Source organism: Falco punctatus (assembly GCF_963210335.1).
Source record: "Falco punctatus genome assembly, chromosome: Z".
NCBI classification, from domain to species: Eukaryota; Metazoa; Chordata; class Aves; order Falconiformes; family Falconidae; genus Falco; species Falco punctatus.
The window spans coordinates 64,582,978-64,597,413 of NC_137586.1; the positions used below are offsets into that span (position 1 = coordinate 64,582,978).

The 14,436-nt window shown below is 36.2% G+C and overlaps 1 protein-coding gene across 15 annotated transcripts in view; it reads right to left on the minus strand.

The window, feature by feature from the left end:
- Window positions 1–509: 509 nt before the first annotated feature.
- Window positions 510–14,436, minus strand: part of CSNK1G3 (casein kinase 1 gamma 3) — a 68,685-nt gene continuing 54,758 nt past the window's right edge. For 7 of the 15 annotated variants that reach the window (XM_080372661.1, XM_080372659.1, XM_080372664.1 and 4 more), the window contains 7 exons: window positions 11,127–11,275; window positions 10,004–10,099; window positions 9,238–9,333; window positions 7,029–7,132; window positions 6,669–6,692; window positions 2,391–2,483; window positions 510–1,097 (listed from right to left, as the gene is read on the minus strand). In XM_080372661.1, the coding sequence (XP_080228787.1) occupies window positions 2,426–2,483; window positions 6,669–6,692; window positions 7,029–7,132; window positions 9,238–9,333; window positions 10,004–10,099; window positions 11,127–11,275 (527 nt within the window). In that variant the 3' untranslated portion in view covers window positions 510–1,097; window positions 2,391–2,425. Of the gene's footprint in view, window positions 1,098–2,390; window positions 2,484–6,668; window positions 6,693–7,028; window positions 7,133–9,237; window positions 9,334–10,003; window positions 10,126–11,126; window positions 11,276–14,436 lie in introns of those variants that run through there. The other 8 variants (XM_080372666.1, XM_080372665.1, XM_080372668.1 and 5 more) reach the window with 8 other exon arrangements.

Genomic DNA, 14,436 nt, shown 5'->3' on the forward strand with positions numbered 1-14,436 from the left:
AGTAAAACAATTTACAAACGGATCTCTAATATTACAGGGCATAATTGTATTTAAAGATTAAAGATTTGTAAATCATCCATTACCTTATTGAGCATATAGGCTTTAAATCTCATTCCACTTCAACCAGATTCACATTTATTTCTTCTTTTATAACTCCTCTGTACATCTCTTTTGAAGGTATTTCAAACGTACTAACATTACTGGAAGCACAACTTAAAGTTATACAAACTTCAGTATTCCCTGTACAAACACTTCTGTCACTTCTGTGGTACTGCAGTTCCATTGTAGATCTAACAAAAGCAGGTTTTCAAACCCAGAGGCTACTGGAAATACTTCCTGTTCATGACTATTGCGATGTTTAGACAACCATCAACAGTTACATCTGCCTCCTCAGTATCTCTAGACAGTGGCTGTACCATGGTTTCACACATAGGGTTTAATACTGATGCAATTTTACTACAGTATTGCCAGTAATACTGGGACAAAAGAAGAAAATATTGATGCATGTGTCAGAAAAGAAATCTTGAGATTTTATTATTTTTCTATATGGTTGTGCATCTGTATTTTTCTTCTCATTTTTGAGGAAAATTGATTTTGATACACTGCTATGAACTCAAACCACAGATTTATAACATCTGTCTTCAGCTAAGACACTGCTAGTTATTTCCTAGAACAGGAAATATACTCCTCCAAGTTTAGTTTAGCCGCAGATATTCTTTTTTACGATTTCATTGGTCCATTTGTTGATGGTCAAAGCAGCACTCATTTACAAAACCTTAAAGCTTTCAGAATAGATGAGTTAAAGAAACAGAAGATGGCTGCAGGAGAACCAAATCAAAGCACGCAGGCATGGCATTGTTTCTAATTGAGTCCTTGGAAAATGTGTGATCATTACAGAGGTGTGGTTTTGTTTATAGTGTTTCATTTTGGGTTTTTTTTTCAGGGACAGCGGATGGGGTGGTGGTGGTTGGTTGGGGTTTTTTTTGATGATCAAGACAGCAGTTGAACAGAAGCAATTTCCCATGTTCTGCTTGTTTTCTAGTCATTTGTGGCGATTAATGTTTTTTCTTTTCTTCTGCTTTAAAAAGCAGCAGCACCTGCAGGTATGACATTAATTAAATACGATAAAAAAATAATCACAAAACCTAAATTGTTTACTGTACTTGTTTCTCTTAAGTATGTAGTTCAGGTATAGCCAGCACCACAAGGAGCACATTAAGCTCTGCTGCAGGTAATTGACTTATTAGTGAAAAACTGAAGCAGAGGTATTTTTGACACGTTTCACTTTTGGAAAAAAGTATCAAATGAAATAGGTTATAATAAAAAGCTATTAAGTTTAAAGTATTGTGTGAGGGTGTCAAAAGCATAGGCATTATATGGTGGCTTTAAAGTATGTTTGTAAGAATAAGGAACACTCCATTACCCGAGTACTCTTTCACATTAACTGGTTATATGCCATATAGAAGCTTGAGCTTAAGATTGTGTCACTTGAACTGTGTAATTAAGACAATACTGTTACTAAGAAAACAATTAGAGCTTACTCTGTCAACCAGAACTTGGAAGAAACCTTCCCAAAGTCTATTCCCCAAACTATTTTAGAAGAAAATATTCATGAAAATATAATTAATATTTTGATTCAGTGTTTTGATGGTATTATTACAAGTGAAAAATCACACCTGTAAGTATATTAAAGTATACTGACATCCTTTGTTCTTTACTGCGTTATGTGAAGGAGACTAAAATTGACAATACTACAAATTTCACATAGCAATAAAGACAATTTGGAAGTAACTGAAAAAATGCTACAAAAGAAAAAAGAATTGGAGGGAGTTAGAGACAGATAACACAGAAAAGTACTGCAGAAGTCCAGGAAGTATTTTTGAAAATAAACTGAAGAGGAAAGCAACAAAACACACAAAGGAAATTTTTTCATTTGCATATAAAGTTAGCCTTTTTTTAAGCAACTCCCAGCTCCTGACCACCACCTTTAAAAATAAAGCTTCCACTTACTAAAATATTCACAGTTTCCAATCAGAAAGTGAACATACAAGCTGTCTACCTTAACAGAGCTTGCCCCATGGAGTTCTGCAGTTGGTTACTGAATTCTCACTTGCAGTGCTATATATTATATACCCTAGAGAGTCTTTCTTAAACTATGAAGTACAACGGAACTGAATACATAAGTATACTGCATCAATAGCCTATCAATAAATCCTTAAGTTCACCAAGCATTTTATGGCACTAAAATTCAAAAGGAATCCTGCTGATTTAATATGGAGTATGGGAAAAGGGGAAAGCATTTGAAAACCAGGGACAATAAAGGTCTAAAAATCAGGTTCTACATACAGGGGGTGAGAAAAACATCCAATGTAAGGGGAGACAGAAGTTACCTTCTCAAAATATCCAAAGGCACCCTGTTGCTCAGTCACTGAAAAAGCAGCAGTGGGCAGAGGCAGACCAGAGCTGCTCTGAGAGTTACATAACTTACAGTAGGAAAAAAACCATCAGTTATTGGAGAGAAAGCCCAAAATTAAAATGCAGTAAGGGAAACTACTACTAGAGGGTGTCATTGTCACATAGATAGATATATATTACATTGCTTGAAGCTATATTTAAAGCTACAGACAGGGACATTATTAACAAGCATTAAACCACAAAATTTTTCAATACACATGCAAAATGCATAAGATTATATACGCTTTCAAAATGTCTAATTCTAGGGAAGAATTTTTTTTTTTAAAGAAAACATTTAATGACTGCTAACCTCTTGCTCTACAGGGTATAAAGCATTTGTATAGCAGACAGTATAATACCAGTTTCTGAAACCTGAGAAACAACTTTTCCTGCACAATCTAAAGTGACCTTTGAGATATTATCTTAGGTAGCAATCTCAGTATTATGGTTACAAACGTTTCTTTTTCTACTTAAAACATTATCATACCTTTTTCCTATTAAATACCCTTCCCTCTACCACACTTGAGCAGTCAAGACATGTCTCGTTTGTGTTTAGATACCTGGTTTTTTTGTATTTGCCATCTAGCATATGGCAGCACTTCACTGCACAATTCTTAACAGGTGTTAAAAGAAAGCAAGATGCAAAAAGGTTAGATCATCTCTTTTCCTGTTTGTTCTTTCCTGTCCTCCACAGAGCCTTTTGGTTATCCAAATCATACATGCTTCATGCAAGAAACTGCTCTGATGGCTAAGCTAGCCAAGAGTTGAGGAAATAAAAGCTAACTGGTCTGTGATAACTGAAGACCAGCTGTAGAAGATAAGATCTAAAAGTGCCAGGGCGGAACAGCCATCAGGTTAGTTTTCTTTCTGCTTTTGTAACTCAAGTAACAACTGAAATAGGCCTGAAAGCTACTTTTCAAAAAAAAAGAAAAAAAGAAAAAAAAAAAAAAACCACACACCACACACAATAATCCCCTCCCCACAACTCCCACAAAAACGAAAACCAACCCAAAAAAACCCAAATGAAAACCTCACACAAAACAATCCCAAAACTTAACACCCTGTGCTAAGTCATGCTTACTGTACAGCAACACCTGAGGAACATGAAGATGACAAGGCATAAGATTCAGAGTATGTATGGCATGTGAGTACCTAAATATATAGCACACAATGGAAGAATTGGACAAATGTCCCAAAAAAATAAAATGCTTACTGAAAGAAATCCTTATCCTTTGATTCACAGCATTCCACTGAAACAGTAACAGGTCTAACACTAAGCTAAACAATATTTGTGTTCACAGTTTAAAATCACACATGATAGGGCACCCTTTCTTCAATCTTTTAAACAAAGATATAGTCATGCTAAACTTCTAAAACTCTGAAAACATCTAGAACAAAGAATGAGGCATTTCTAAAAATTATTCATTTGCCTCCTTGTTATCGATTTGTTAATAAGTTAAGATTGATTGACTTTATTTGATTAATTGATTTTATAAAATCATTTTATAAAATTGAAAAATAGAAGGATAAGAAATATTTTAATGAAACTTTTAGTTGCACAGTAAAAGCTGCTATGAGATCTTTTGTACATCCTGTACCAAGGCTAGAAGAAGGGGCTGGAACCATTGTTAAAACTTAGGTAATAACTTTAGGGTTGAAAGGTTTCTTTGTATCTGACCAGTCTTCTGTATGTAGAGGTGTATTGAAATGTCAGAATATGAGATTAATGGGAACCGGGGAGAGTCAACTGGAACAGCTTGTAGATGCCTGCCAAGAAATCGTGAACTTTAGCAAAAGGTAATTCTGGCAGGGGGAGATCGCGACCACCGACTCATATACCACCTACCCAAATCGTACCCCAGATACATCTCTAGACCTTTCTAAGCTTTACTGCACAGAATCGGATATAGGAGGAGAGTATGTTAATGATTTACGGGAAATGTTATGATTATGCATGAATATTTAATGTATATGTATGAATAAGTTCTATATATGGAATCTGATTTTGGGACCTGGTGTGCGTTGATCATGAGAGGACTCACTCACGCACCCGGCCGTTAATAAAGAAGTGTCTGCTTAACTACATCACATTGGTGTCGGTAAGTTCTTCATTCCGAGATTTCGGTAACATCCTCAGAGTATGAGGAAATGTTACAGAAGACATGAGCAAGAAAGGCTAGCTTTGTTCATATTTTCAGATAGAAGAGGCACAGAAGTGAGAGTCTTGATAAAACAGTATCTTAAAAACAAAAATAGCTATATCAGACATGAAAGATACTGGTATTTGCAATTCCTACAGTCTTCAGCAGTGTAAAATCTTTAAATGGATATTCAAATGTCTCACAATACCTTTTGATGTTAAGCTTTTAACTATCATGTTAAAATGTAAAACAACTTAAACCTTCTGAAATATTGTTACTGAGAAAAGATGTATACCTATACATTGATGTCTGGCAGAAATGGTGGGGAGGAGGTTTGTATATGTGTGCTTTAATTATACTGCCAAAATATAAACCAACTTCTAACCCCTATAAAAAAGTGAATGAGGAAACTGCAGTTTAAATAGACAGTACTGGAAAACTAATTTTTGTGTGTCATATTGAAAAATAAGATTAATCTAAGGAGTAGGATATTGAGAGTAGGTATTTTATCTGTAACAAAACCAGTAAAGACTAGGCCAAAAAGGTCAAGGACAGCCTATTTGTTTGTCAATTATTCGTATCAGAGAAAATTAACTTCTACACTCTAATTACTTAAAGCAGCTGCAGCACCCTGGCTTCTCAGAATTCTCTTACTTTCTGTAGATAACTAAGCATATATTTAATAGTGCTAAGCACTACTCAAAACTTTAGAAATTTAAACTTTTCCTGTGTGTACATAAACTGGGCATAAGTTACTTTGATACACTACATAAGGTTATCTGCATAAGTGTACTAGTTCCGTCTTTGTGAACTACTTTGAATACTCAAGCTAAAAAGTGAGGTATGCCACGGATTACTCAAGTAAGCGTAAGTTGCTTAGTGTTTACTGCACTTCTACAAAGAAGGGAGGTAGAGAATTTTTCTGTGTAGAGCCTATCAACATCCTTGGTCTTCTGGGTCTCCTCTGATTTAAATATGTGCAAGAAAATGGAATTCTTGCCAGAAAAACAACACAGTACTCTGCAAATATGGCAGACAAAGAACTGGTGTTCTCAGTGCTCACAGAAAGCCAGTGTGCTACTGTGGCACAACAGACACCTCCATTCACTATTTTTAACTGCACGTGCACATAAATCTTACAAACCAAAACCACAATCTGCAGAACAGTCACTTCAAAAGAACGAAAAAAAAAAAAGAAAGAAAAAAGTACTTGGAGAAATTTCCCCTTATCTAAAAGTTAGGAAAATGGGCCCTACAGAACCTACTGCTATTAAAAAATTCGTACTGGATTGCTCTGCTATGTGTCCTTCATACTTGAGTGCCTCTGTTTTACAATAAACTAGATCCATATCCTTGTAAAATCCTACTCCAGGTACAATTGTGAAAGAAAACTGAATATTCGTAAATAAAATTTGAAAATTGTAAAAGAATACTGAAAGTTATACTGCTTTTAGCTATCAAGAATACTTTTCCATACTATCTGGCAAGCCTGACTTCACTACTCAAACACGTGTAAATTAGCTGTCTATCCCATGTTAACAGACCTTAATATTTTTCCCTTTCATACACTGTAATTTTAAGGCATCCTGAACTTAAGTTTTAGTAATTAGTTAGCAGGTATCAAAGAGTACTAGTCTGGTAAATACTATGTTTACAGAGATAACAGGCAACAGTCAAACATTTGGTAACATTTACTACTTGTTCATGTGTGTTATTTTCTACATGTTAAAACACTAGCTGAATGCTACAACTTTCAGCTAGTTGTTTTCCAGAAAAGAGTATTTTCCCCTCTAAAGCAGGACAGCAAGTAAGAAAAAAATATTCTACTACCCACTAAAAAGGATTAAATGAAGTACACAACAGACTACACAACTTAAAAGCAAGCAAGAGCTGAGGCAGGCAAAATAGCTCCTGAAAGTGGCTGTTTGTAAAACCAGTAATTGTTACACAATATTTAAAACATAATTTGTGATTTCCAAAGGGACTTTAAAGTTCTCTGTAATTAGGTTTAAGCCAAACAACAGTAAAAAAGCCTCTGGGGCTATTTCTGCCTGCCTATGCTGTAGAACTCACCACATGTTCAACACTTTCTGGCAGCTATACGGCAAGAGTAAGGGAAAAGAGAATCAGAATACCACACAGGAAGAATTTTACATCTTTCATACATAATTTCTGGTTATGTCAGAACCCTATCTTAAGACATTTCACAAAAAATGCATGCAATTCTTTAGTATAGAAATGTGTTGTTGAGGGCTTACATTAAAAAGCACAAGCTATAGAAAGTCTATTATTTAAAGCCAAAATTAAGTATAGCACTGTAGTTTTGCCCTCACCACTGGCTACTCAATTTTACACAACTTTTTTTTACTAGTAAGAAAAATTTTGAAGTAGCTGAGCATACAGTATCCAAAGAATATAAAAATATGAACGTACTTTGTTTCATCCATTACTTCTACTGCAGGAGCTGTGATGGGTGCATTTGAACAGCCTGCAGTTGGGTCATCTGTGTTCAGTTCTCCATTTGTTGAGCTTACTACCTGAAATCACCAGAAATACCTGAGATTATGCTAGCTCTAGTCACACATTTGTCAATTCCTCAACTTACAATACATGTTCAAAAATCAGTAATTTCACAATTTCCTATTCACTATTTCACTATTATCCCAATGACAGTATTTTTTCCAGGGTTTACTCCTGCATCCCTGCACTCTTGCCATTTTTCATTCCTGTCTACTAGTGGAACTAACATCTGCGTGACAGACTCAAAGTGAACAGACTAAGCAAAGCAGTTCTGTTGATCAGGTTTGCCAGTCTCCTTCATGTCTCTTCAGAGCTTTAAGGGAAGGCACTAACCTCTTTCCTGATATCAATTAAATTAGTCTTACCCTATCTCTGCTTCTTTAGTGTATTTAAGCTCCTTGGTCTCCTTCTTCAAGTGGCTTGATTCAGCTGTATTTCCAAGAGTATTCACCAAAAGAGGGGAAAACTAAGACATTTTCTAGAACGAAGAGTATAGGTGGTGTTTGGTTTTCACTCTTAGAGCACAAACCTTACTGCCACCCAAAAAAACCCAAACAAACCCAGCCCCATACTCTCAAATTCCTTCATAAATTCCTAAGCTTCGTTTGAGGATGGCAGAAGCACTAAACATTCAATGACAGAAATAGGTAGGATTTGTACTGTAATAATCTGGTGGGTCAGGCATCTGACACTTAACCTTTGGTCAGTAGATTTTTATTTTTTTTTACAAGTATCTCAGTATTTGTTGTCATAATTGTCCATATCGACTCGTAAGAGATAATAGGATGAACCCGACTATCTCACCAGGCGTCTTACTGTGCAAATAATTCCATTGCTTATTGTGAAATACTCAGTTGTAACTGTGATAACCAGAGCAGAAACACATGGTGTTTGCATGTGAAGTACTTGCTAAATTACACAGGATCATTCATGAAAATGTAAGGATAAAAACTTATTTCAAGGTCTCCCAACATGTTTGTATGCTTAGAAAAGAGGATGCAGAGAAGCTTTAACAACATGTTTGCTGACTTTTCTTGAAATTCTTCAAAGCAACTTCAAAACTGAGTAGTATTCTTGACAGTGGCTTCCTTTAGCAGGACAACTCTTCCTTTTCAAGACAGCATTTGTCTTAAGGCGATTTTTTTTAAGATGACTTTTCTCCAAGAAACTTTTGACACAAACGTTGTAGAATCATTTGCACCAGATAGCAGAAGACCTGCCTTGCTCTGGTTGATCTCTATCCAAGAGTTCAAGGAGAAAGATATTTCAGTCCTTCCCATATACACACACTACATACAAATGCACTACCAAATACAATCACTCATAACTCCCTGTTGCATGGCTTAGTTTAGATGGGATGAAAACACAGTTCATATTTCTGGAAAGAGTGGCAACCTCTGAAAGCGTAAGTGAACCAAAGGGTATTTATTGGTAGTCTGAAAAACAGCAGTCATGCTTCTTCAGAATCACAAATGCCTTGGCTTTCACTTTAGTCTACTACCGCTGAAAACTCTATGAACAGCCTCAGTAAGATGAAGAACCAAGAATTAATACACTTGCAACACAGCAAAATACTTACCTTTAAAAAAAGAACTAACAGGCTCATGTAAAGGAGCACAAGAGATGGGCATTATTCCACTGACCAGTGTGAAGTACTGACCTCAGAAACACTCTTCTAGTCAACTACTGTTCGCAAAACAATATTGAAGTTTAAGCGAAAATTACTACTTAACACTTCCATTTGAAGTTTCATTAAGGAACAAACCCCTGACTTTAACAACCCTGAATTCAGTAGTGTTTTAGTCACTCACAACACACGAAGTCTAAACTTCAGTTGTTTTGCACTGATATAAGTGTATATTCCCTCAAAAAGAGGGAGTTCTCCATTGTTCTAGGCTTTTTTCCAAGAAACATATAGCAGAAGTTCCATATACAAGAAGATCCAGTCTTCTGCATCTGTTTTAATTTCAGTTTAGCAATGGTGAAGTAGGGAATAAAAGGAACACTATGAACATTACGGGAACGATTAATATCAAAACAGGAATCATGGCATGCACTGCAGGAAATTAGTATTATGTAATGCAAAATAATTGATTAAGTCATGCAAAGCAGCAGAAAATACCTGTACCGAGCCACCATGTCTATTAGCTCCTAGGTGAGCCCTCAAATGATGTGGATTGGCTTGCTGCGAGTCCCAGGCTGCCCTATGGTCTGTTGACTGTTTTTTTGTATGCATTAGGAATACATGCAAAAGAACACATTAAAATTACCAAAAAAAAAACCCAGAACAATTTGTGCTTTAATTATTATATAGTATTTTTTAAAAATACAGAAGCACTGTATCCTCAAGTCCTATATAGATTACAGATCAACATTATCTGCATGCTTACATATGCCTACACATACACATACACTTGCATAGAGATGCAAGCAGCTAAAACTCAAAATTCCTAATAAGAAGCGAAGTCCACCAACACAACCCTGTAAGTTAGCTTAGGCAAACAGATATAGATCTAAATTCCTAACCTTGGTCATTATCCGGGTTTAAAAACAAAAATGAATGTGTTATACCTGCATTAGAACCTCAAAAGAATGTATGATAGAGCATACAGGAAAGAGAGTGATTAAAATTTAAAGAAGTATCAGCACAGAGAAAATTCGCTACTGATGTAAGCTACACTGTATCACAGTGTCAAACAAGTAACTTTTTAGGACATTTTAAAGTCTACAGATACAGAAACACATTAACAAGGATCTGCTTATATCAAAGGAAAACCAAAGAAAACCTGGAGTCAATTTTATTTTGAAGTTCTAATAAAAGAAACAACATGCATAAATCATTAGACAAAAGATAAAGTAATGCTGATAATCTTACGTGAGCAGTTTACCTGATTTTTGGATTTCTGCATTTTATGTCTGTGCTGATATGCTTCTCTGTTTGAAGACAGTGCAGGGTCTGAATGTATTGAACCCACTGGAGTAGGCTAGAAATATAAATAATATGTAGCAACTGGTAAAAAAAAATAAATTTTTAAGTCTTACCAAAAGTTATTGGTTCGCAATAGAAATTAATCTTAAAATCTGACGAAAGTATAAAGTTAAAGCAGAAGCTTCACTAGATATTTATTAATACCATAGTGGAAAAGGTAAAACAAGACTTACACAATACTATGAAGCTGCAATTCTGAATATTATCAGGACATTAATTTTCTGAAAGACTTTAGGCTGATATTAGGATATTAACAATTAGGACATTCTGATGAAAGCCTGAAGACAGGCTTAAAGTAGTGTTTAATGCTAAAAAGTAAAAAAAGATTTAGCACTAAAATACTTTGATTCTTTTAGACAGTCACACAAGGAACTTCATAGTAAAATGTATCAATTCAAAATTGCCAAACTTACACACACAATCCCTTCTCTACTTGTTAAAAAAAGCACGAAAAAAATCCGAGGTGCTGAAAAAAAAAAATCACCTTTTACCCTGTCTTTAAAGAATATTAACACAGTATTGTATGTGACTCTAGATGCACCATGATGGAAACTGATAATCTACATCATATTTCATTAAAACAATGCATATAGACAGTTTCTTCATCATAAACTGATAAATATCTGGAGTATGTATAACTCCAATGCATTGAAGTAACTGTCTATGTATTCTGAGAATACTGGGAGCAAGAAAGTCTCCAAAGCAAGAAAATACATGTAATAATGACAGGCACCTATAAAGCTTTAAACTCCTTCAGCTCAAAACCCAGTCTGGTTTTTAGATTGAATGGAGATACACTTTAATATTAACAGTACACATTTGGAAAGGAACTTAATATGAAACATCTCAAGCCAAAAGTTAATGCTTAAAAACACATCTGAAAACAATTTTGTAGTAGCAGCTGTTCACAACTAAAGCAGCCATGAGATGCATATGTGTGCTGAAACTCAAGACTAACAATGGTTCAAAACATTGGTCACATAAAAAATCCAGTACATGACTATTAGCTTAATTGTACTCACCAACTGTTTGCCAATCCAGTCATATTCATAATCAAACATATAGCCTTTCCGATCAAGTAAGTCTGTGAAGAGCTTCCTTAAGTAGTCATAGTCTGGCTCTTCAAAAAAATCTAGCCTCCTTACATAATGTAGGTATGTAGCCATTTCCTCTATATAAAATAAGAAACATATACAGTTGCCTATAGTTGTTTTAACGGCACTCAAAAACCAGTACTTACAATTGCATTTTAAAGCAACTTCTACGTCTCACCCTAAGACCCGAACAATTGTTCACCGTGAAATCTATGAATTACAAGAAAGAAAAGTGACTTAAGATTAAGAACATTCTTCAAGACATATTGTCATATTGTAAATGTATCCTACTAAGTGACACCACCACCTCAATTTTCCCTTTGCACTAACTGTAAAGATCTTCTGTACATTTTCCAATCCTGATGCAAAAGGTGCCAAAAAAATGGGGAGAGAAATGCCTCTACTTTTCAGTATTTTTTTTTCAATCAATTGTACAAAGACAAGCCTTAGAAAAGGTAAAGAAGAGGGTATATGAATGTACAGGGTGGACTACATCTCAAAGAACACCTGTTACTGGAATGTAACCTTCCCTTCTTTAAGACAGGATCTACAGGTATGTTCTGAAGCGAGTGACTCCAGTTGTCCTGGCAAAAACCACTCAGTATAAGCTCTGTTGAGCTATAGCTCTAGTATGACTGTGGAAGGCTGCAGCAGTGCTGACTGCTTCAGGCATCATGTTATGTGAAGGTGGTGAGCAGAAGTGGCAAATATCCTGAACAGAAACACTGCAGAGAAGTACTAAGGTTACCTGAGCTCTTGTAGAATGACTTCTGACCAGTGTCAGTTTAATATCGCTGTTTAAATACCATGTCAGCATACAAATGGAGATTCATTTGGGTAGGTGTTACATGGAAATTATAAGATTCTCCCAGTAGTGGAAACAACCAGGGAGATATCTGAAAGGGCCTGGACCTGCAAAGATAAAAGGAAAGAGCTTTCCTAGTTGTTAAGGGGTACAAAGTACGGACTGCACACTGGCAGCCAGAACCTTCTAGTTAAGAATTCCAGCACAAACCTCTCGGCAGGTGAGTAGAACACACAAAATTCCCATTCTTGATAATGGGTTTAAGCCATTAAAGGCTTCTAAGACAGTATGTAAAGAGCAAGCATCCTTAAGGACAGACGACAACAAGAATCCAAGGGCTGAAAGGAAGGATCCATGAACATCTGAAGCACAAGCTTCAAATCCCACTGAGAAACTGCTCAGACATGGAACTTACATTTGCAGTAACTCCTTCAGGGATCAGTGGAATGAGGGGTATGCAGACACACAGTCTAAGAAAACATCAGATGGTGAGAAGAGGTATGTTACCAAGCTTCTGTGAAAGACCAAGTCTACAGGTCCATCCACTCCAGCACGTATTGGAAGAAAGAACTAAAGTACTGAAAAAGTGAAGAGTACAACGTAACTATACTGAAATTTTGGTTCACTCAGACTGCATCCATTCAACACCTTGCTGTTACAGGAAAAAAAAAGGGGGAAAAAGTCACACTGCAATGGTTTGGAATACAGTACTACAACAACTTCTCACAATCAGATATGGATCAGGCGAAGCACCTGGCCTGAGTCCAGGGACACAAGTTCCAGGTGGATAAAGCTCTTAAAATCTAACTTGTTTAGGAATATTTGTAGCTCTCGGAAGAGTGATAAAAGAACCCTCTGACAAGCCATTCTGAGAAAATCAATGACTTCTCACTCTCAAGCCAAAAAGGCTGCTCACATGGTCCCAAAGTACAAGAGGAGGCACCTCTATATGACCAGAAAGGCAGAGGACAAATAATGTTACAAGCGGATGCCACCAGCAGTCACCGATCCTATGAAGAAGTATGTATGTCAGAAATAGCACAACAGTATCACTGCACATTCACCCTGACCCACACACCACATTCGAATAAATCTGAAGAAGCTGACATTTTATTGTACAAACAAGGTGCTGTAAGAAGCCTGTCTTCTGACAGAGAATGGATAAGAAGTGCAGAGACAGTGCTAAGACTGAGCTATGCTGATTTCAATTCTTTCAGAGATAGTGGGGTAGAAAGAAGTGAAGGTTTGAAGGCAGGTAAGAAAAAGTTGTGGAGCGGCATCATGTTGGTGCTGTCAAGAATGAACACAGGACAATGGTGTTGAGACATCCCAAATTACTCAGTTCTGACAAAAACAGAGTATTAAGCCCTATGTTCTAGGCATGAGCAGATGGAGCAGTGGGTAGGAGAAATTCCTTGGCACCTACAGTCCAGCTCAGCAGACAAGCAAGACCCTTCAGAAATACTAGCCAGGAAATCAATATTTGAAGATGAAAAGAAATGTTGACATATTGCTAGGGACTTCTTTATCCAGACTTTCCCAATGTAAAACTGAAATCACAGCATTCAAGGCATGTCTTTAGAGGTATGAAAACTGCAACTGAGACATTAACGCAGCTGCATCTGTTACAACTGGCTGACTCCAAAAAAATCAAACATCACCCTATCATGCATTTGAAGCAGAAACTCCAGAGTTTAAATCCCCGCTCATATCTTATACAAGGCTTGAAACAGCAATAGTGTTGCACACTCACAAGACAGTACAATTCCACAAAATAGAGGATGAAAGGAGACAAGTGGTTTCACATGTGAAAGACCCAAGGACCTTTCACTGATACAATAGAGTTCTCTTGTCTTAATAGAAGATCAGTCAGCTAGCTCAGCCCGCAGGCTAACTTAAAAGAATTGAAGTCAGGGTGGATGTATTTATACGATTCAATGTCTTCAGGGACAGGGATAGACAGGAAATCCTTGGATGTGTGACATGCAAAAACTTCCGCATACCAGAATATATTTATTATGAAAATATACATATGTACTGCCGAAGAAGTTTTAGTATTCTCCAAGGTGAAATGCCTTTTTCCTGTTTCCATTTTCAGATCCAATCCTGTCAACAAGCTTATACTTGATTAAATTTTGTGGACAGAGCTCACTAGATACATGGAATTACTCATAGCATAATTATTTCCAGGAATTGCACCATATACACCTTAAAGATACCTAAAGGATTCCAGCAGCTACATAAAAAACAAAATGCGAGACATGCATGCACTACTGGATGCAGAAGACTTATATTCCAGAACATTATCCTCCCACATTTAAACTTTTGCCAATTCACCAAACATATGTTCAGACATTTGCACTAAGTTCTGTAACAAAAGTCAATTTCACTTGATTCCATTTTTTTTAAATGCATAGAAAAAAGTGAAATGAA